This window comes from Protopterus annectens, chromosome 12.part0 (assembly GCF_019279795.1).
Source record: "Protopterus annectens isolate FY-2018-M chromosome 12.part0, PAN1.0, whole genome shotgun sequence".
In the NCBI taxonomy this organism is placed as follows: Eukaryota; Metazoa; Chordata; order Ceratodontiformes; family Protopteridae; genus Protopterus; species Protopterus annectens.
This window is the reverse complement of record NC_056746.1, coordinates 149,208,468-149,232,082: the sequence shown is the minus strand read 5'-3', so window position 1 is coordinate 149,232,082 and position 23,615 is coordinate 149,208,468. Positions and strand designations below refer to the sequence as shown.

Here is a 23,615-nt window from a genome sequence, read left to right as displayed (position 1 = left end):
TCAGGAGCCAGTCATCCAGATAGGGAAACACTTGGAATCCGAGACTCCTCAGGTGAGCAGTCACTACTGCCAAACACTTGGTGAACACCCTGGGGGCTGTGGTGAGACCAAAGGGCAGTGCACAAAATTGGAAATGACTGTCTCCCAGGCTGAAGCGCAGATACCTCCTGGACGCCTGATGTATCGGTATGTGATAATAGGCGTCCTTGAGATCTATGGAGCACATCCAAACATCTTTCTCCAACAATGGGAGAATGGATTGTAAAGTGACCATTCGGAATTTGGACTTCATGACGGACTGGTTTAGTTTGCTGAGATCCAAAATGGGTCTCAGGTCCCCTGTCTTTTTTGGCACTAAAAAGAACCTTGAGTAATTTCGGATCCGATCTGGTCTGTGGGGACCGGTTGGATGACTCCTTTTCTAGCAGCTTTGAAGCTTCTACGGCTGCAATTTCCCTTTGACTGGGTGGAGGGTCCGGGATTTTTTTGGACGGTGGGGGTGGACGTGTGAAGGGAATGGTGTAACCTCCGGCAATAATCCGAAGCACCCATCTGTCCTGAGTAATAGATTCCCAGGCTTTTAGGTGCTTGGCAAAACGGCACCCGACTGGCTCCGGAGCAGCACAGCCAGGCAATCCCTCATGGAGTGTGGGAGGCTGAAGAGCCACGAAAGGACTCGCGGTCTCCAGTGTTGCGGGGGCCTCTGCCACCTCTGGGACGGCGTCTCCCAGAAAATTTTCCCCGTCCTCTGCCTCTGGAAGGGGAATCTTCCTGCTGTTGAGGAAAGAATTTCTGTGATTTGCGGAACCACATCTTCCCTCCTCTTTTAGCCTTGGGATAAGGCCGAAAGGGAGTGGAAAATCGTGCTCACGGCAGATAAAGTCTTTCCCTCCTGCTCACAGCGGTAAGTGTGTCTTTACCTTGGGTCCAAACAAAGAGGACCCATCAAAGGGAGCGTCGGCAAAGGAAGACTTGAAGGCCTCCGCGAAATGACACAAACGGAGCCAGGCTTGTCTTCGTGAGAGCCACGCCTGTGCCTGCCTCTCTGCCCTTCGGCCGCATATGAAATGAGCCTCATGGACGAGTTAGAAATCGAGGTAAGGATAGCCAACTGAGAGCTAACCGACTGGGCTAGCTGCTCAGGTAGGTTACCTGAGAGGGAGTCTGAGAGCTCCTTGACCAGATCCCTCTGTAGTCTGGTGAAATGTGCCAAATAATTCAGGGACCTCAGAGTAAAGGCCGCTGAAGTCAGGGTGCGCTTCGCATAGGGGTCCATGCTCCTAGACTCCTTATTAGGAGGATGGACGGACGTTGAAGCCTCTGCCACGTCCTGCTGGGTAGCAGATGCCACCACCATGGCATCTACAGCCACGCCTTTCGTTAAGAACTCCTTCTCGGGTGGGGCAGACAAAAATTTGTTAGGGCACTGGTTCCATAGTATCTGGATGTTCCCACGCCTCCGACAAACCAAATCCAGGAGCTCGTCGAAGGGCGGAGACACCCAGGAGGCGGAGGGCTGAGCCCCGAAGGCCTTGAGGAACACCGACTCATCAGCGGAGGGGGGTTTGGAATTCCAGCCGCCTCGTTGCTTGAGGATCTCTAGAATGTCTGCAAATGAGACATCATCCGAGGACGACTTTGGGGACCCCTCCGCATCATCAAGATCAGTGTCCAATGTAAGAGACTCATCGGGGGAGTCCACGTGCTTCCTCTTGCACGATCTCTTCCTTGGGGGCTCCTCCGAAGACAACTCCGAAAGACCCTCAGGAGGAGGGGAACCCCCAGTGGGGTAACCTCAGGCCCCAGGGCTCCGCTGCCTAGAGGCAGGCGAACTGCCAAAGACCCAGTCTCCATGCCCAGGGAAGGTGCCGGTAAAGCCGTAGAGATGGCCGAAGAAGATTTGGCCAAGGCACTCCTCATAGCTCTGAAGGCCGGACCCCCAGAATCCTGGGAGGGTCCAGTCTCCGGAGCCATGATAGCAGACGGAAGTCCCGCGGCCGAAGCACCGAGAGGGAGGCTTGGAACCGACAGCACTGGTCCCGAATCGTCACCCCCGGGCCCGGCCGAAGAAGTCCGTGTGCTAAACTCGGACCCGAAGGCCGGGGTTGGAGTAAGGGTCGGAGCCGACCCTAGGATCTCTACTGGCTCCATCAGCACCTGCTCCGACGGAGCCGAAGCGGTCGGAGGAGGAATGGCAATGGAATGGGCTATCGGCTCCGAAGCCAATTGGGTCGGAGCCGAAACAAATTTCTGAAAGACTGGGGACTGGAAAAGTCTTTGCAGTACCCTGTCTATGTCCGAATCTGACATCCTTGATGACCTGGTAGAGACCGAACGGGTCCGAGTAGGCCTCTCCAACGGCTCCAAGGGACTAGGGGACCGGCTCCGAATCGACTCGATAATTATCGGCGCCGACGGAGTGTCCAAACCAATTTCGATCGGTGCCGAAGAGGGCTTCGGCGCCGAGGAGGAAGTGTCTGAGCGGACAACCTTCATCGGCTCCAAGATCAGTGGAGCCGATGAAGATGACCCGCCTCTCGAGGCCCCAGCCGTCGGCTCGAACCCAGAGGAGTCGAGGCTGGAGGCATCGAGGCAGACCGTTCCGCCCTCGGCTCCAAAGTCCGTGGAGCCGAAGGAGAAGCCTGCCTATGTCTTTTGGCGGTCGGATCCGACGGGCTGGTCGGAGCCGACGCCCTTTTCTTCTTTGCAGGAGAAGGAGAGGAAGCTAATGCCTCTTCAAATGAGGGTTTAATAAGGCCTTTTAAAATAAGTTTATTTTTCCTCTCTTGGAGGACCCTCGAGGAAAACGCGTGGCACACGCTACAGGACTCCTGCAAATGTTTGGTGCCCAAACAGTACACACAGAGAGAATGGTCATCTGTAATTGACATCTTGAAACTACACTTAGTGCACTTCTTAAACCCTGAAGGCCTAGGAGCCTGTGACATTATGGCAACCAAACTGGTGAACAGCAAATACACTAACTATCACAGAATAAATTCTTCTTTTTCTTTTCCTTTTTCTTTAAACAAGACTGATACGATAGAAAAACAACTAAAGGTATCCAAGAACCCTAAAAATAAAAACGGGACTTGAATGACAACGGACTGACAGGGGAAGGCCCTTCAACTCAAATGGGACCTCTAGTCAGACAATACACAATCACCACACAAATATTTTACCACAAAAAATATTCACTCATACACAAAAAACACGAGATAGCTGTTAAAACAGCTTTTTGTTGAATTTTAGGAAATCCCTGACAGGAAAGTAAGTGGAAAAACACTACTTAGCTCAGCCAAGCTCGAGACCACGTCTTTGCTTGTTAGCGGCAAACGAGATCTGGGGGACTGGTAGTGGTGCATCCTGGGATATAGTAAGCTCAGCCAATAAGAGACTTCGCTCTTTGGCATAAGCATGCCGAGTTGGAGCCGAGGATCGGCTCCGAACCCATCAGTCAGAATGTAGGCGAGATAGGATCACATAACATCTACTGTTTGCAAATGTACAGCTCTGTCTTATCTCTGTGTGTTTCTGGGTCATGCTTCTCTTATCTGAGTAATCTGAGACATGCAGTCTGCAAGCCATTCTACATCATTGTCCTTAAAATGTGTGAGGATATTAAATGGCAATAATATCATGCAGTTGCCAACAAATAAAGGGGAGGTTGGATGTTAATGAACAGAACCTGTGAATTGTGTGCTTCTTACTTACATTTCCAATCTTACAGGTAACACTTTGTAAGTGTAACCTGACACACCCACTGGATGTACAGCAACCTGCAGTGCTGTTGCGTTTTCCTTCTCCCAACCAATAATCATTCACAGTTGCAATCCATTAAAAACACAGAGTGCCTGCACTATGTTTACATCGGCTACATGGAGCCAAGTATTTGGGATTCAGCAATTTTAATGAGTTCACACTTGAATTGCATCTTCACCAGGCTAACAGCCCTGAATCTACACCATAAAAGGCAACTGTGTAGCTAGGGGAAACTGAAGGTGAGGACTTGTTTATGTGGAGAACACAGAAAAAATGCTATTAATTTGGGATATACCTGCAAAGAGGATTACTGAACTTGAGAAGGTATGCTTGCATTTTGTCAGCTACCACTGCATATGCTGGAATGTATTTAAGAAAAATCTGGAGCAAAGGCTTTTACATTTTTATCTGTATGCATTAGTTAGAAGTGTACTGATGCCATGGGAATGCTTGCCAGGGCATTTCACAGGTACACATGATTGGCAATACCTTAAAATTGAATGTTCTGTGTTAAATCTGTAGACATGTTTCTGGGACAGTTCATTTGATAGCACTTTTAGCATTTCAAAGATGGTTTGCTGGAAAAATTGTCATTTGCATGTTCTTTTGTGGGTCAGCAAAGTTGCATTTCTGTTATGGCATAAACAAGGATATATTGCTATTGTTACTCTCCTTTTTTTGCATCCAGCCTGTTGTTCATATTTCAAATCTCTAGATTGTTTTATGTTTCTCCAGTAGATAATACTGAAATGCCACCTTTTCTGTTTTATCAGGGAACAGTTATTTTGTAGTTATGTGATACTTGTGTGTATTATCCTTCTGTTGTCTTTTAGAACACTTAGGACTATGCCACCCAGGCTTCTCAATCCTCAAAGACCACCTTTCACTGAGGCTGAAAATCAGGTCATTGTTGGCAGTTTTAAGCAAAATGGTGCCTTCCTGCTTTAAGGGGAAGAGGAGATACATCATGCAGAATGCAGCAAACTGTCTGTTGATGATGTTAATGCTGTGGGTGGCCACAGCAGGACATATTAGCAGGTGCACCATATGGCCACTGGCATGATTTCAGTTGCATGGAGGAGAGTAGCTGCAGTGAGCTGTGACTGGATGGGTACCGCGGGGGGAGGGGCTGCTATAGAGCCACCACTAACAACAAATGAGTTCCTGCACACTGTCAGGGATCCAGACAGTTCCCAGGAAAGTGGAGAACAGCATATCCTTGACACTGGTGCTGCTGTTTCAGGGACAGCAAGCATGTCCCAAATAGAGATTCCAGGTAGTCTTTTGTCTCTCAATTGTTGAATACTGTTATACAGTAAAACAATTTAAATCAATATGTTACTTCTGTTTCACAAGAATTTTTTTTTGGGGGGGGGTTAAAAATTGCTACAGTTAACAACATTCTGACTGATTAGCTTAGCTTGGAGTTGTCATCCAAGTTCTTGTTGAAAGTATAGTTAATGGACATACTAGGGGGAAAAGAATTAACTCCTGTGTTACTGTTAATTGTGAAGACGCCCTTACCTTTGGTTAAATTCTTCCAGGACCATATGGCATGCAGAGGATACCCTTAAATGCAAATGGTAAGCCAAATATGTTTATATCAATACTGATGAGCAATCCAAAGAAATATTTCAGTATGATGTTGATGTCAGGACTGTTGTGTATATTGCTGTACTGTCTAATAGTGGCAACGCTGTTATTTTGTTAGCATATATTGGAGTATAGTAGTTAATGTATTAATTTTTCCTATGTTTGTTGCTTATTATGACAGGTAATCCTAACAGTGGAAGTGTGGGGGACGTCTACCATGTGATGTCAAGAGTATCAGCAGACTCTGATGATGATGGTGGCCAAACAGAGGCATAGTTAGGGGTGCTAAAGGTTGAATCTGACAGTGAGGTTGACATACAGCCATCCCCTGAAATTCCATCGGACACAGCCAGTAGGCCTACGCCTACGCATTCCAGTGAGACCACAGATACTGTACAGGTGGTAGGGGAGACAATTGATCAGGGAAGTGTGGTTACTGTGGCTTCAGTGACTGTTGTAGTCAAAGTGTGGGCAAGATGCCATGCAGGAGGGCTGACGGGGTGCTTGGAGGGGGCCTGCTGTCCCTCCTCCACCTGATCCAGGCATCTCTTATGGTGCCACTCAATGTAAGTCTAGGGGCCATAATGGAAGCACAGGCACATTGCAATAGGTGCTCCAGAGAAATGCTTAGGTTTGTAGATGTGGCACAGGCTGACATGCATGATTGTCTCCACCATGTTGCCGATTCAATGGATTGGATGAATAACACACTGGAATGAGTGGTGTCTGTGCTGGAATGTCTACTGGGAGGGGGATGGTATCCTCGTGGGCATAGGTCAGCTACATCATCCACTGTTAGCCAATATGGCCATGCCTAATCATGCTCTCATAGTAGCAGTACTTCCACAGACCGTTAGTGGCTTAGCTGTCCATACCCAGGCGTGGCAGGCCATGGGGTCATGGCCCTGGGTATCCTCATGAGGGGAGCTCTCCAGCAGACACCAGTCACGTTCAGGTAGCAACACTGAATCTGAACGTGGGTGTGCCAGTGAAGCTCCTGGCAGAGCCAGTACTCATAGTCGGGGACAACAATGATGAACTGCCACCTCTACCATGCATGGCTCACCCCTGTCCAACATACCAAGACACAGAGCTAGCACAGAGCTTGAGTGTGTTCATGCAGACCATCACACACCTGAAGGACCCCTACAGACACACACACAATAGTTACATCGTTCAGCCATGCAGCTTAAAACTCATTTTGTCTCATAGTCATTTGTTGGTTTATCCAAATGTCTACCTGCTTCTCTTTCTTACTCATACACACTCACCGACCTTTTGTGTCAGCCTAAGCTTTCTGCTCTCCCCCAACATACTATGCAAGTGATAAGTGTACCATATCCCTGTTTTGCATCTTCTGGATTAAGGGATACATAAGCTTTGTGTCTGATGCTCCGGGTGCATAGCTGACTTGGAGCTTAGTACATTTGCATCTGTGATGTCGAACTGGTAATTGTACCTTTGACTTATATTGGTCTTAGAAAGTTAAACAGTTGATAGCATCAAAAGTTTCCATCTTTATTGTGAATGATCTTGTGAGGGCTGTGAAGTCTGAAACTGCAGTGTGAATCATTACTTTCTAGCTTCTCTCTTTAATGACTTCCAGTAGAAACATTTGGTGTTAAACTGAGGGCACTTGGTGACCATCAGTACTTCTGAGAAGTACAATTGTGTGACTCTTTGATGCCTGAGGCCTACTACTTAATAACGGACACATACAACTTAAATATGTCTCTGCTGTCACATGTTAAGGTTATTTCTGTACAAATCTCTCAACTTTTACTTGCTTACACTACCAAGTAACAACTTGCAAGGATATGCCACTCATTCATATTATTAAATACACTCCAGGTTCAACACTTACCTTGTAAATCCAGCAAATGCAACAGTTTTAATTCAAGGCTAAATCTGTCTGATGCAAGCAGTACACAGCCAATACATGGGGAGGTAAAGGTTGTGAGAGTTACCTGGTATCAATGTTACAAAATGTTTGTGCATAGGAATAACGTTTTAAGCCCTTAGGTGGTGAGTGAGTGTGCTATGCATTGCCTCTTAACCCATATGAGGGCATATTGAGCACACCTATGTCTGCCTACACCCACGGCAGCTGGTGGTTTCCCCTCTGACTCCTCATCTGCGTGTGGTTATGGTGACCTTGGCATTGGTGGTGGGATGTGTGCTCCTTACCCTTACTGATCCTGCTGAAGCTATTTTCTTAGCATGATGTTCTGCAGCATGGTACACACTGTGAATATTTCAGTACGTCTGTGGATTGTATTGCAGGGCTCCCCCAGATGTATCTAGGCACCAGAACTGCAACTTCAGCAGCCCAAACACACACTCTGTGATATTTCTGGTTTGAGTGTGTGCCTTATTATGGCGTTTTTCAGCGGGTGTGTGCATTTCTGATGGGTGTCATCAGCCACGGTTCCAGTGCATAACCTGCATCCCCCAGTAAATGACCCTGTGGGATATCTCCCCAGCGAACATCTGATACAGTTGGGAGGTGTGCCAAATATGTGAGTTGTGGTAACTGCCAAGGTTGAAGGCACACATGTTCAAAGATGATTCCCTTGGCATTACATGCGACATGGCAGTTAATGGAGTGAAAGCCCTTTCGATTAATGTAGAGCCTTCTCTGTTCCCTGGGTGGTGTCTTAATTTCTATATGTGTGCAATCTTTGGCACCAGTACTTCAGGGTAGTGTGCTACATGGTAGAATTCCTGCATATTTCTGGCCCTATCCTAAGTAGTATGGGGAAAATATATGTGATCACTTGTATGTTAGAACACAGCATTCAAGAATTGATGGAGGATCCTGGATGCTGATGCCTGTGACATCCCCAGCATGTCCCCTGTGGGTCTCTGAAAGGTACCGGTAGCCGAAATTCTAAGTGCTAAACATACCTTTATCTCCACTGGGATGGGTTCCCCTTTGTTAGCCCTGTCTCTGAGGTTGCAGAGCTCCTGTAGTGTGCCTCCATCTACCCTGTAGCACTGTACAATTTCCACATTATGTAGGATGTGATAAGTTACCCAGATCTGAAAACTCTTTTCCTTCTTGGCCTTGGTCTATTAGCAGCAGGACAGATTTCAGCCTGTTACACATACACATGAATTAAAGCAACAGCAGCACCTAACATTGTTTATGTGTTGACTCCTTTCCATGGTTGTATTCCAGTAGGTTTTGGAATTCGCAGGAAAAACCAGCAATGAGTCTACATATATGGCTCCTCCATCTTGGAATGCTTAATTCAGATGCTTATGCTGTAATTTGCATGCCACAGTGTTTACCTTGTTTGCGGGGCTGTGTGTGCTTCTACACATCGTGCGGAGCTGCTTACTGAATATAAAACAATGCACTACCATATGAATAGACTGTGTAGGTTTTATTGAATCTGGCTGCAAATGTATATATGTAGCTCAGTGCTAAACTCTACAGCATAAGATCAAGGCTAAAGACCAACCAAAAGCTGCCATTCCTGTTGTAGTTTCTGTTAACTAAATGCAAGTCATATTACGAGCTGTGTTTAAAAGGTTCCTAACTTGTTAAAGTTTATTTTTATCTACTAGGAAATGTTTTACACTTCCAGGTAAAATAAAGTTTTAGGTAAAATAAAGTTTTAGGCGTCTGGTTAAGAGGTAATAAAACTGTAATTAAGTGACATTTACAATTAACTATGTCGAATTTCAGTTTAGTATGAGAACATTTCTTTCGCTTAATAGTTTTTGCAAAGTGTGTTTATAAAATCATGTTTCAAAAATATGTTAAATGCATGTACAAGTTACATGTTTCTTTTAAAATTTATAACACAAGATAAAACTACAAATAAATTATTTAGAATGTATTACAGTCATAGCACTTAGATATAAATTATCTAAAAGAGGGAAATATTTGCCATGCTTGTTATTAACTAGCAAAACTTGGTATGTGTGTGTGGGAGGAGGTGCTATACGCCATCTCCAAAACTTGTTATACTGCAAGAACCATGTTTCTTGTCTTTATAGCACAATATGGTTCCATGTAACTGATTCAGGATTTGTGGCATTGTTAAGTATAGCACAATATGATTCCATGTGGGTTCCTATCACATTGTCGAACTTTTAAAAGTCTGAACGTCATATGGTCGACACCATATGATCGGACTTTTAAAAGTTCAAACGTTTCAACGGAGATCCCTGTACAATGCAGCAATGGAAGTTTTCCATTGTCTGCACTGTAGTGCGATCTCAGAGTTGGTATATTTAAAGAGTGGGGGGTGCTGGGAGGCTTGACCCCCTGCTTAAGCTTTCAGGTAGGTTTTTTTCTTTTTTTTTCATTTTTTTTTTTTTTTGAGTTTCGAACTTTTAAGACTTCGAACTTATGGTCTCGACTATATGGTGTTCAAACTTTTAAAAGTTCAATTATCTGATATAGACCCATTCCATATAACTGATTCAGGATTTGTGGCATTTTATGTATAGCACAATATGATTCCATGTAACTGATTCAGGATTCGTGTCATTGTTAAGTTTAGCACAATATGATTCCATGTAACTGATTCAGTATTTGTTGCATTAAGTTATACTGTACTTGCTCTGCGTGTTTAGCTGTTGTGATGTAGTTATCAGTGTACTCAGTAAATTACCTTACACTGTACAAACATATGTTAAGAATCTGATTTTAATTTGAGGTAAAAAAAATAAGAATTCAAGCCAAAATAAATGCAAAAAATTCTACCTAGACACTTTGGGGAGTTGCAGAACTGACTTTCACTTCAAGATAATCCATGTAAATAAAAACCAAACAAACTAATTTCTTCTTCTTCTTCTTTCAGCTTTTCCCGGTTAGGGGCCACCACAGCGGATCACCTGTCTGCTCTTGATTGGCAGTAGAGTTTTATAGTGTCAAGTTGCCAGTCCAGCACCCAACCTTCCACAGAAGGCACATACACACATGCACTCATGCCTACGGAAAATTTGGAGTGTCCAATCCACCTACAGCATGTCTTTAAAGTTTAGTCCAGAAAAAATCTGATTACAAATGAGAACTGTGCTGTTAAAAGCTGATACCCAAGACATTGACAAGTTCCAATTCTACTAGAAGATTGTAGAAAATGTTGTCTATCTATATTTATAAATAAACATCTGCATATTTAAATAAATCCATTATATCTGAAGTGCAAAAAGAAAAAATACAAACATAAAAAAGGAGCAGCAAAATATTTTCAGTGGAAGAAAAATATTAAAATTGTATACAAATGTATAACTGGTAGTTTAACTACAACTTTACTGCATTAAGCAGATAATTATTATATGTTTAAAAGTTTCTCTTGTTTTAGTTACTTAAAGGAGCTTATAAAAATGATAGCTACTAAGTACAGTCTGTTTTTACATATATGATAGACTATGCACAGTAACCATTTAAGGGGTTATAAAAGGAGAGCTTGTCTGACTCATCACTAGTTTAATGGCTATGTATTCCCATCTGTTTTCCACATTAAAGAAGTTCATACATGTGTCTTCTTTTAGAGAACATATAAGGCATTACAAAATTAAGAATACATGTACTGCCTAAAGCTAAAGTATGCCAATGTTCCATAATATGCTTTGTTCAAAGCAGATACACCTTTCAAACCAAACCATACTATTTTCTGTACTTCAAAAAACAAAAATTTGGTTTAACAAATGGGAATAGTCATATTTAAGTGTAAGCTGTAATTAAGTGATTTCCAGCAAGCATTAAAATAGTAATTCCATACAAATAAAAGTGTCACAATATCACAGTGTTAAACTAATGATTTCATGAGCAGTGTAAACTAGTGGTTCACCATAGTCTATGACTGTGTTTTAGGTCTGCAGCCCATCAAGAATTGCTAACTGATGTTATAACAATACTTTCTTCTTCAATTTACCTATCCAAAGGTGTCAAATGCAATAAAAAAGCAACACTCCTAACCCTAAATGGAAGTTTGTTTGATAACAGTATCTGCTGCATAATAAAGCTATCTCTTCTAATAGTATTAATAGCAGAGATTATGTATTTACACCCCTGAGATTTTATTTTATTTATTCTATTCATTTGTTAAACAAGTAAGTCCACCAGACACAAGTGTTCCTTTCCAGGAGTGCATGGTGGTTACCTATGTAAAAACACTGTTTTTGATGACTGAAGTTCAGTTGTGATAAGGGAATTGCTTTTTGTTTATCTGTGCATCAAATCCATCACAGAGGAACCATGACCACTGGTGGAACCTCTTGCTGATTTGAACATACAACAAACCCATGCAAACGGTATTCAGTTTCATGCGCAACAAACAAGTGCAAAGGTATGGTGAGCAAGCATGAAAAATGGTACAAGGCTACTGCATAATGCATTCATATCAGGGTGAGTATGAGTTATTTACCTTAGTATTGATTGGTGTTGCAGTACTTTTCTGATACTGCATACATGCTAGTGCCTAAGAGGATTTTAGTCAAATGGTCAACAACAAAAAATAAAGCGACTTTGAAATGAAAACTTCATTAGTCACACCCTCCTTTCTTTCTGCATGATTGCTGTGTGTCTGAGATCTCCTCAAAACAAACTTAAATAATATCTAAGAGTTGCTTACTCACACTGATGGAAGTGGATTATGTACCTGATCTGCACAACAGACTTACAACGTGTGCAAACAGTCTAAACTTAGAATTTTTTCACAGCTGAGTAGAAACACTTGCATAGTTAATTTTCATTCCTTGACTTTTAAAATACTAAACAATGCATTCACATAATTAACCAATGTATAATCTAAACAAATTTAAATTAAGGGAGTTGCACTGTTTACTGAATTCACTCTATGATACCTTCAAGCAAGTCGCGCTGTACTACTCTACTGCAGTGAACTATTACTTGGTTTACTTTTTAATGCACCCATTTATATTTCAGGACTAATAAAATTAGTTATTATTCAGCCATAAAAACCAAGAGCGGCGTGCGCAGCATTTTTCTCTCTGCCAGCACCTACTGATGTTTTAAAGCATGTGCAATCGATTATGACTTTTAGTAAAATGCATTTTGGTATTTGTATATGCATGAAACTACAACCAGTACTGTCTCTGAAACACTCTTTACCTGCCGCCAGACTGAATGTTCTTCCTTTCAGGGGGGCCTGTACCGGAGACAACCAGTTCAATACAGAACCTACTAAAGGTATTTGTCTGAGGACACCCTGAAAAATAGTACACACACCAATCAGAATCCTGCATACTGGAAAGAAAGTTCTTTAATTGTAAATTTTTTAATTGAACATTATATTTGGCCTCACCTCTTCCATAAGTTTTTCTTCACTTGCTTTCTGCAGCTGCATTTCAGCTTCCTGAATACCTCTCCGAACAACTTCTGTCATATTTTCCAGTAGCTAAGTGGAATGAGTTAAACAGTTACTTTCCCTTCTGTGACTTTTAAAATGATAAACAATACACACAGCTAACACATTTATATTCTAAACAATTTTAAATTAGGGTAGTTAATTTTAGCAGTTTCCATACTTTCATTAGAAGATGCTATTCTCAGCTACAGCGTCTTCTGTGTGAAGACATGTGTGAATGGGGATACCTTCGCTGAAGGTTGTGCATCAGAGCTGGCAACTCGGCATGTAAAAATCTACTGCCATTCATTAGCGGACCGGAGTTCCGCTGTGGCGACCCCTAACGGGAAAAAGCCGAAAGACACAGCAACAACAACAACTCATGAAACACTGACTTAGTACTCCGCTTGAAAAATAACACTTCCAGCTCTGATTTTGTAACACGCTTTGTGACCTTATCATACCAGTTAACACAAATAACACACAATTACAGGGTAAGCTGGAGAATTCACCTTACTACGATTACTGGAGGAGTTTCTGTAGTAACCATACTAGTGGTTTATTCTTTGAAGCCACTGTTTAAAGACTTCATTCACCCACATCACCTTACTTGTAGGTGCTAACCCTAACCCTGCCCCCAGTCCTAACCATATTACTTTACAAATATAAATAAATAAAAAAACTTTTCTAATAGTATCACAGTATTCAAAATGTGTCTGCTGTTACTGCTGGATTTTTGTTTCTAAGCTTACTGATTAAAAAAGGAGTGTGTCTGCTATACTTTTAGTATCGACAGCTTAGTGCTGATTGTGTTGAAGTCATAGTTATCTATTTTTCTGCATATCAAGTTATCTAACTGTATTTACTATACAGAAACTATACATACATCTCTCTCTTTATATGTATGTGTGTGTGTGTGTGTCTGTGTGTGTGTATATACACACACACACATATATATATATATATATATATATATATATATGGTTCCACTTCATATCATCGAATTTCATTTCATCGAATTTGAAAACATCCAGACCAAATCGTCGAAAACCCATATCATTGAATCTCAAATAACTGAAAACTAAAAAGCAACTAGAAATAACATCCCAGACACTATTTACTACATTTATGCGGGGGGGGGGCTCTGCCCCCACCCCCCCCACCCCCAATTAAATATATCAACTCCAAGGTCGCACTACAGTGGAGTTAGGAAATTACATTTTCCCCCCACTGTAGTGCAACCTTGGAGTTGGTATATTTATTTACGTGGGGTAAGGGGGGTGGAGCCCCCCACATGGGGGGTGCAGGGGGGGCTTGCCCCCCTGCATTAATGCAGTACTAACTCTGTGGAATGCTATTTTCAGTTGCTTTTTAGTTTGCAATGATTTGAGATTCAATGATACGGGTTTTCGACGATTTGGTCTCGATGTTTTGGGCTTCGATGAAATTAAATTTGATGATATGAAGTGGAACCATATATATATATATATATATATATATATATATGGGATCCGTACAGATCCCCGACGGCACTGTCTGCCAAAGCAGACATCACGGAACATACTTAACCGAAAGTGCTGTTCACCGAAGCAGCACTTTCAGATAAGTATACTCGTTGTGTTGGTCGCACTACGGTGCAGTTAAGGGAAAATTCCCTTTTCCCCACTGTAGTTCGAGCTAGGAGTGAGAATATAAAAGTAGGGGGGTGTGGGAGACACAGCCCCCCCCCACACAGGGGGGTGCAGGGGGGCTTGCCCCCCTGCATAAAAGAAGATTTATTGTTTTTTTTTCGAACGCACTTTAACAAAAGCGCTTTTTCGGTGAAAGCGCTTTCGTTAAAGTACGTTCGGTTATTGTGGATTCGGACTATTGAACTTTTGTTCAACAGTCCTAGATCCATATATATATATATATATATATATATATATATATATATATATATCTACACATACATATGTGTGTGTGTGTATATATATATATATATATATATATATATATATATATATATATATATATATAAATGTGTGTGTGTGTGTGTAAGTATCTGTATATATGTGTATGTATCATCATCAACTCCCTTGTTCACAGTTTCTACATGTGAATGGGTTGTTGCTTCAATTGCTGTTCTCTCTCTTGACTTAATGCCACTATCCTACCTTCAGCAGTCATGCCTGAATGCTGCAGGTCTTCTCTCACACAATCCAGTCATTTATTTGCTACATGCCCTTGTTTCCTCTTGTCTTCTTCCTGTTTGTCCCAAATCTTCTCCAGACTGTCTTCTGCTTTCTTGCACGTGTCCGAATTACCGTAATCTGTTTTCTTTGACCTCTGCAACTGGAGCTACTTGGGTTTTTGCTCTGGAATCCTCATTTCTTCATCTGTACCACAGTGTGCATCCTACTACCCATCTCAGACATCACCATCATATCTAGCATCCTTTAATCCTCTACCTTCACTACCCTGGTTTCTGTACCATACAGTAGTACTGGTTGCACCAAAGTTTTGTACACCTTACTTTTCAGCCTCTTTGGCATTCTTCTGTCACACACTACCCCTGACATTCAGCGCCAGTTGGTTGTAGACCCTCTTTTATTAGCTTTGACCTCCTCATTCAGACTTCACTTCTCTTCAAGTACCCCTTCCAAATATTTGAAGCTGTTGACTTGTTCCACTATTTTCCCTTCTATCTCAATTCTCAGCTTCTTCTGATGTTCCTTATTTGTTGCCATAACGGCTGTCTTATATGTACTCACTTTCATCCTGTGTACCTTTAGCTTTGCCTTCCATTCCCCTGTCATTTGCTGAAGTTCTTGTTCAGAGTCTAAGAATGCCTTGATGGACTCTTTTCATCTCTAGATTCTTATTGAGTCAGCTGTGCTGCATCCTGATCTGAATCAGAATTGATCATCTTAAATCTTACTTCTACTTCTCTGTGCATTTAATTTTCAATCCCCTCTCCAGAATTGTCATGCAGTGTGGCAGGAGTTTGATACCTCTATAGTTACCATAGTTGGGAATGTCTCCTTTGTTCTTGTATACTGACACCAGAATGCTTTTCTCTAGTCATCTGGGATACTCCTTTCTTTCCATACTAGGATGAGTATCCTCTGCAGCCATTTCTCCCCTAACTCACCCAACGTCTTGCTCACATCTGCTGCATTCTGATCTGAGCCTGCTGCTTTCCCTGACTTCATTTTCCATTGTGCTGTTTTAACTTCTTCTAGGCTGGAATCTAGTATGTCTCTGTGTATGTGTGTGTGGTTTATGAAGCTTTATTTAATATACATTTTATCTAAATGCAATATACCAACAAAATTCAAATTCATTTAATCTAATGTGTTAGAAACAGAAAATGCATCCCCAAATCTGTGTCTGTGTGTGGAGTTGCTTCCCCCAAATCCTCCCTTACTTAACTGTACTAACATCATGGTTGCACCAGCACAAAGAAACTACAGGTGATTCACGGTGTGTTTTTTTTTTTTTCTTTTCTTTGCAGCTGTACAAATGAGGAGTTAGTATATTTAAGTAACAGGGTTGTGGGAAGTGCAAGGGGGGGGTGTTTGCCCCCCCTCCCATTAAACAAGTTTTGGAGGTATATTTTTTATATATTAAATTTTGTAGATATATTGTGATTAGATAAAATGTGCATTAGATAAAGTGACATAAATCCATATACATGTACTTGTGTGTGTAACATGTTCTAGTCAACAAAAGAAACCCAATACATATTCAGAATTACATCTTTACTGTTTTGTTATGACATAAGAACTAAAAATACAGATTATTTTTCAGAAAAAAATTTTTTCAGTTATGTTAAATGTTTAACAAAAATCCATTTGTTTTAAACAGAGAACTTTATTAACAGCTGCAATAAATTCATAAACTAAACAAACAACACTGGAGTAAATACCCCAGTGCCAAAAATGTAATGACATAAAATTGAAACATTCAGCTCCTTAGCTATGAAATCAAAGGTGTGGAATACTACAGAATGAGCTTGTAGACCTATTAAGTCGTCTGCAAAGTTCTATTTGACTTCAAACCAAATAAGACCATTTAGGAAGTAGCCATTCTTCTGCTTTGCTGTCTTTTGAGGCAAGTTCAGACTTGGCTATGTTTTCCATTACTTGCATCAAGTTCACAAGTGGAGATGAATCCTTTTTGTGTTATGTACATTTAGCTGGTAAAAGTATAAGTTGCAAGAGATCCTTAATGCTGTTAGAATTAACAAAAACCAACAAAAAAATTGCTGGTGTAATATTGAACTGGCTTGAGTTGATTTGGTCACAGCTGGCTGACAAACTAAGCATAAAGTAACTAAGACTAGGACAGTTCCAGAAAATCTGAGACCACTCCCCTAGTGCACCTCTACAGCAATGCCATATTTTTTTGGGAGACCCTAGGAAATATCCTTGTACAAAGAGCAGGGTTACATCCACTCATCTGACAGGTTGCCTTCCTTGTCTTTAATGCTATTAGTTCACACACTGCTGGCTGAATTTATAAAAGCTACCACAGTGTATACACAAGACCTCGCTGCAACTCTTTCAAATTCAGAGACAGCCCTACTGCAGAGTTTTCATATAAAGATTTGTGGTAACTTGGTGGGTTGTCTCATTGGCTATGCTACATGGTAATGAATCAGTTAGGGAGAAAAGCATATGCTAATTAGCCATGTGCTCTCCTTGTGATACTGCCTGGGAGAAAGGCATATGCTAATTAGCCGTGTGCTCTCCTTGTGATACTGCCTAGGAGAAAGGCATATGCTAATTAGCCATGTGCTCTCCTTGTGATACTGCCTGGGAGAAAGGCATATGCTAATCAGCTGTGTGCTCTCCTTGTGATACTGCCTGGGCAGGCTTTACACAGCTGAGTGATTCAATCACTCGGATGTATTATGTAGCATGGCTGCTCCTGGCCACTCATGGTATCGTACACGGACAAAAGGCAGTGTTCATCCATCAAGGTGGACTTAAGATTTGGAGAGTTTATTGGTCAGATATGTTAATTGGTGTGTGCAAGAGTGTATGTGAGGAGATGCATGTATGAATGTGATTGTGTGTCTGGGATGTAGCAGTAGGCGGTTACTAAGGGGGAAGGTTAGGTAGGTAGGTGTGTGTGTGACTGGATTCCTGTTTTGTGTGCGAGTGAATGGATGAGCATACCTGTGAGTGCAATCAGGTGAGCAGGTGGCATTGTGTGTGTGTGTGTGTGTGTGTGTGTGTGTGTGTGTGTGTGTGTGTGTGTGTGTGTGTGTGTGTGTGTGTGTGTGTGTGTAAGAGTATCCAAACACTAATGAGCAAAGCCTTCAACATTAGGTCAGGGCAAACACTGGCCACAAGGGATTACTTTAACTATGTGGGTTGGGGGTTACACAAGCCATCAGGGAATACTTCAACCATGGTCAGGAGAACAGTAGCCACCAGGGATTACTTCATCTCCGTTGGCTGGGGTGGGGACACTATCCAACATGGATTAATTCAACTACGTGGGTCAAGGGAACATTAGCTACCAGGGTTAATGTCTCCTGCCATAGCAGCACATAACGGGGATGGGGGGGGAACACTAGACACCATGGATTTTCTATATAGAGTGTCTTAAAGGCACTTAATTAATAAAAATGAAAACATGGTGACGGAAACCACTAGACACCAGGAATACTATTAACTAGTGTGCCTTAAAACCACTCAATGAGATTCCAGCCATGTATCCTCCCACACAGGATAATGGCCCTCTGCACCATCTTTAGACACCAAGGATACCATTTAAAAAAAGGCAAGTACAAAGGGGGATGGGGGGAAGATAAAGGATTTGAAACCTGTACTCTTGCCACAGTAAACCTCACAGATACAATGTAGAGAGTTTGATTCTGACCTCTGGTTGTTGGCTAGGCTTGTAATAGTCTGCATTCTGATAGCTATAATTGCAGACATGTTGTTAATAGATACAATGATCTAGAAAGAAGACTGGGGCCAATAGTTGTGTTTTCCCTTCCACAAATCAACACCTGAAAATTTCTTCTGGACAAATGCCATGAAAATCCATACTGTGATTGATGTCAGATCTTGACTACATACATGTGTTCACCGCTTGCACCTTTCCAGTTTACACCATGAACAATAATGAAAAAATGAATGCAGGTTGCTAACGAGTGACATAGAAGCATATACTTGCTTGGCTTACAGGGAATCCATCACTACAGGGCAAATGAAAAGTACAGTTTTGTACCTACCATAAATGTAGATGTTCGAGTGCTAATACAGCTGCAGTCATAACAGATGGGTTCTCCTGCCGTCAGGCAGGTCCTCGGTCGGCCGAATTCCAAAGTCTAGGTCCGGCGTCGGTTGTCGTCGCTTTCTTTCCTGACGTCAGAGCGACAGGGGTATATAAGACACAGCCGACGCCATTTTCTTCCGTCATTCTTGCCCCAGATGTCAGGTGCCCCCAGAAGGAAGGCAAAATATATATTAAAAAAAAAAATATATATATATATATATATATATATATATATATATATATATATATATATATATATATATATATATATATAGATATATATATATATAATATATAATCATGCATTGCAATATAATCAAAAACCAGTAGTTGCAAGCAAATACACCATAGAAGGATAACCCAATCAAGTTGTGAGATGAGGAGTTAGCCACTAGGTCTGTACCCAGAGGGGAAGGAGGGAGGGAAACCTGGACTGCAGCTGTATTAGCACTCGAACATCTACATTTATGGTAGGTACAAAACTGTACTATGTTCATCGTGTATACAGCTGCAGTCATAACAGATGGGTAGAATCCCAAAGCTATGCACAGGGTGGTAGGCACTAGGTGGAACTGGGAGGAACCAGAATGCCCTGCAACACAGCAGTGGCAAAGCCTGCTCTAGTTTTGGAGTATAAAGGTAGGTGGTAGTGTTTAGTGAAGGTATGCACAGAACTCCAAGTGGCTGCCTCCAAAATATCTTTGGTAGGGACTCCTCTGAGGAAGGCTGCAGAGGTAGCTGTGGCCCTTGTGGAGTGGGGTCTGATGCCTGCATGTACAGATTTACCATGAAAGGAGTAACAAAACCGTATGCAGTGGCCTATCCATTTTGAAATAGTCTGTTTGGAAATTGGCTTCCCTTGAGCTCCTACAGCATAGGACACAAAGAGTTGTTCTGATTTCCTGAAAGGCTTTGTTCTGTCCAAATAGTAACGTAGCTGTCTATGGATGTCTAAGGAATGTAGCAGCCTTTCCCCTTTGTTTTGAGGATTGGGGTAAAAGGTAGGTAAGTGTATGGCCTGATTTAAAGCTACCCTGGATACTACCTTAGGCATAAATGACGGGTTGGTTCGTAGGGAAACCCTGTCCTGATGGAAGATGAGAAAGGGCTGCACGGCCATGAGGGCTTGTAGTTCCGAAACCCTATGAGCTGAGGTAATGGCCAGAAGGAAAGCTGTTTTCCAGGACAAATATTGCAAATCTGTTGAGGCAGCTGGTTCAAAGGGAGGCAATGTTAATTTTTCTAGAATGTAATTAAGATCTCAGGCTGGTATTGGTTGTTTCCTTGGAGGTCTTATATTCTTAGACCCTCTGAGGAACTGTCTTAAGAGTGGGTGGGAGAATAATGGTGGATCAGTGTTGTATTCAGCAGAAATGGCTGAGGCATGGATTTTGATGGAGGAAAATGAAAGTCCACTGTTCAACAGCTCAGCTAGATACTGTAATATCTGAGGTAAATTCAGTTTTCTAGGATCCTGGCCTTTTTTCTCATTCCAAGTGCAAAACCGTTTCCATTTTGCGGAGTAAGCCTTTCTAGTAGATGGCCTTCTGGCCTCCAAAATGACATCCTGCACCTCCTTGGAGAGTAGGGTCTGTTGTGGTGTTAAGGAATTTTCCATGCAGCCAGATTGAGTGTTTTCAGCTGACTGTGAAGAGTTTTGTAGCTGTGCTGAGTCAGTAGAAGAGGCATTAGAGGTAGGGTCCAGGGAGGAGAATGTGTTAGGCTCCTCAGGAGTGGGTACCAGTGTTGTCTTGGCCAGTCTGGAGTGAACAGTATCATCTTCGGTCTGTCTGCTCTTGCTTTCAAGAGCACCTTGGTCAGAAGAGGCAAAGGTGGGAAGGCGTAAACTGTCCGTGCTGCCCAACTGAAAGAAAGGGCGTCCACTCTCCAGGCCTTTGAATGGAAAATCCTTGAGCAGAATTTTGATGATTCCTGTGGGAGGCAAAGAGATCTATGTCTGGCCTTCCCCACGCTTGGATTATCTTTGTAAACACTTGGGGATGCAACTTCCATTCGTGCGGGTCTGTCATATTTCTGCTTAGATTGTCTGCCAGCAGGTACTGTGCTTGAAGTTCGATTTGCCATTCCAGAGCCAAGTTCCAAAGTGACATGACCAGCCTGCACAGGGGGTATGAATGTGTTCCTCCTTGTTTGTTTATGTACCACATTACTGTGGTGTTGTCTGTTCTTATCAATAATTGCCCTGGATGCAGGAGGTCCTTGAAAGCTGTAATTGCATTTATCACTGCTAGCATTTCCTTTTGATTGATGTGAAGGTGCTTTTCCTTTTGGGACCATTTGCCCTGAATGCACCTGTCTGTCATGTGTGCCCCCCAGGCATAGTCTGAAGCGTCTGTTGTGATGACTTGATTTGCTTGAGGCTTGCAGAATGGTAGACCTGTGTTTGTTTGGCATGCTTGGGCCCACCATAGAAATTCCTTTGCAAACATGGGATTAGTGGTATTATTGTTTCCAAACTGTGGCTGTGTTGAGACCATAGGTTTTTAGGTACCATTGAAGTTTCCTCATATGCAACTTTGCACATGGGATTAGAAGAATGCAAGATGCCATGAAGCCCAGAGCCTGCAGGATTTTCCTTGCAGTTAGCCTGGTACAATTTGCTAGTATTTTGAAGTACTGAGTTAGTTGCCCCTGTTTTTCTGGCGTAAGATAGGCCATCTGGGTGTTTGTGTCCAAGTTGGCACCCAGGAAAATTATTTTCTGAGATGGTGTTAGCCTGGATTTCTCTTTGTTGACTGTGTATCCCAGAGAATTCAATAACCGTGTTACATAAGCCAGATGTTCCAGAAGTATGTGTTTGCTGTCCGCTTGGATCAGGCAATCGTCCAAATAAGGGTAAATTTGTATCCCTTGAAGTCTGCAGTAGGCAATTACTGATGCCAGGCATTTCGTGAATACTCTGGGCGCAGTAGATAAGCCAAAGGGCAATGCAGAGAATTGATAGTGGATTGAACCTGCAAGAAATCTGAGGTATCTTCTGCAGTTTTGTCTGATTGGGACATGCAGGTATGCCTCCTTGAGGTCCAATGTTACCAGCCAAGACTCCTTGCCCAGCATGGGAAGAAGCTGCTGTAAGGTAGTAAGGCTGCTAGTATTTTGAAGTACTGAGTTAGTTGCCCCTGTTTTTCTGGCGTAAGATAGGCCATCTGGGTGTTTGTGTCCAAGTTGGCACCCAGGAAAATTATTTTCTGAGATGGTGTTAGCCTGGATTTCTCTTTGTTGACTGTGTATCCCAGAGAATTCAATAACCGTGTTACATAAGCCAGATGTTCCAGAAGTATGTGTTTGCTGTCCGCTTGGATCAGGCAATCGTCCAAATAAGGGTAAATTTGTAGCCCTTGAAGTCTGCAGTAGGCAATTACTGATGCCAGGCATTTCGTGAATACTCTGGGCGCAGTAGATAAGCCAAAGGGCAATGCAGAGAATTGATAGTGGATTGAACCTGCAAGAAATCTGAGGTATCTTCTGCAGTTTTGTCTGATTGGGACATGCAGGTATGCCTCCTTGAGGTCCAATGTTACCAGCCAAGACTCCTTGCCCAGCATGGGAAGAAGCTGCTGTAAGGTTAGCATCTTGAATTTTGGCAGTAGAAATGTGTTTAGGATGGATAAGTCCAAAATGGGTCTCCAATCGGTTCCTTCCTTGGTACCAGGAATAGTCTGGAATAAAACCTTGACCTTGTTCGTGAGTAGGTACCTCTTGAATAGCTTTCATGTCCATGAGCTTTGAAATTTGTATTTGAGCCTCTGCCCTTTGATTGTGTGGCAGGTTCGCATGCCTCTCATTTTTGGAAGTGTGTGAAAATGAAATCTGTAGCCTCTGTTTATAATGTCCAGGATCCATTTGTCTGTTGTGATAATATGCCAATTTTTTGAAAATAATGTCAGTTTTCCTCCCAAGGGTGCTGCCAGCTGAGACTTGCTTGGCATGCAAAGGGGAAAGTCATTGGGTTTGTTTCCTGTATTGTTGTGCGCTGTCTTCGCCACCTCTTGGTGCTGGAGTTTGCCATTGTCTGCCTCTATATGATCCTTGAGATTGTCCTCTGCCCCTTGTGTGCCTGTATCTACCTCTTTGGGGCTTGTCCGTGGCTGGAAAGGACCAGTTTTTTGAAGGCCAATTTCTGCTAAAACGTGGTGGTTGTACCTGCAGAAAGGCTTTGACAGTTTGCATAGATTTTGCTTTTTCTTCCATTTTCCGTAGTACCTCCTCAGCATTAGTACCAAATAATACATCCTTTTGTAAAGGAGCATCTAGTAGTTTAGCTTTAACATGATCAGGCAAGGTTTGTTCCCTAAGCCAGGCATGTCTACAAATGACTGATCCTGTAACAGCAGCTCTACTTGAGGCCTCTAGAGCATCATAGCCACATTGTAATGTGTGTTTATCTACTTGTTCTGCGCTATGCATCATATCCTGCAACTCCTTCAAATCTGGTTGTTCAGGTTGTGACATCTTATTCCTTAATTGTGATAACAGAAACTGCTGATATTTAAGCATATGGAACTGACAATTTAAGGCCCTCATGGCTAGGGTGGCAGAGGTATATACCTTTTTTTCCCCACCTTTCTAAGGATCTAAACTCTCTTTCGGAAGGTAATGGGTTCTTAGCAGTAGAGGCCTTCATTCCCTTGGGGC

At 42.4% G+C, this 23,615-nt stretch overlaps 1 protein-coding gene across 2 annotated transcripts in view; it reads right to left on the bottom strand.

Annotated features, from left to right (window-relative positions):
• PDXDC1 (pyridoxal dependent decarboxylase domain containing 1) overlaps positions 1 to 23,615 on the bottom strand; it is a 674,140-nt gene that overhangs the window by 95,128 nt on the left and 555,397 nt on the right. For both annotated transcript variants that reach the window (XM_044089172.1, XM_044089173.1), the window contains 2 exons: positions 12,642 to 12,734; positions 12,449 to 12,545 (listed from right to left, as the gene is read on the bottom strand). In XM_044089172.1, the coding sequence (XP_043945107.1) occupies positions 12,449 to 12,545; positions 12,642 to 12,734 (190 nt within the window). The remainder of the gene's footprint in view (positions 1 to 12,448; positions 12,546 to 12,641; positions 12,735 to 23,615) is intronic.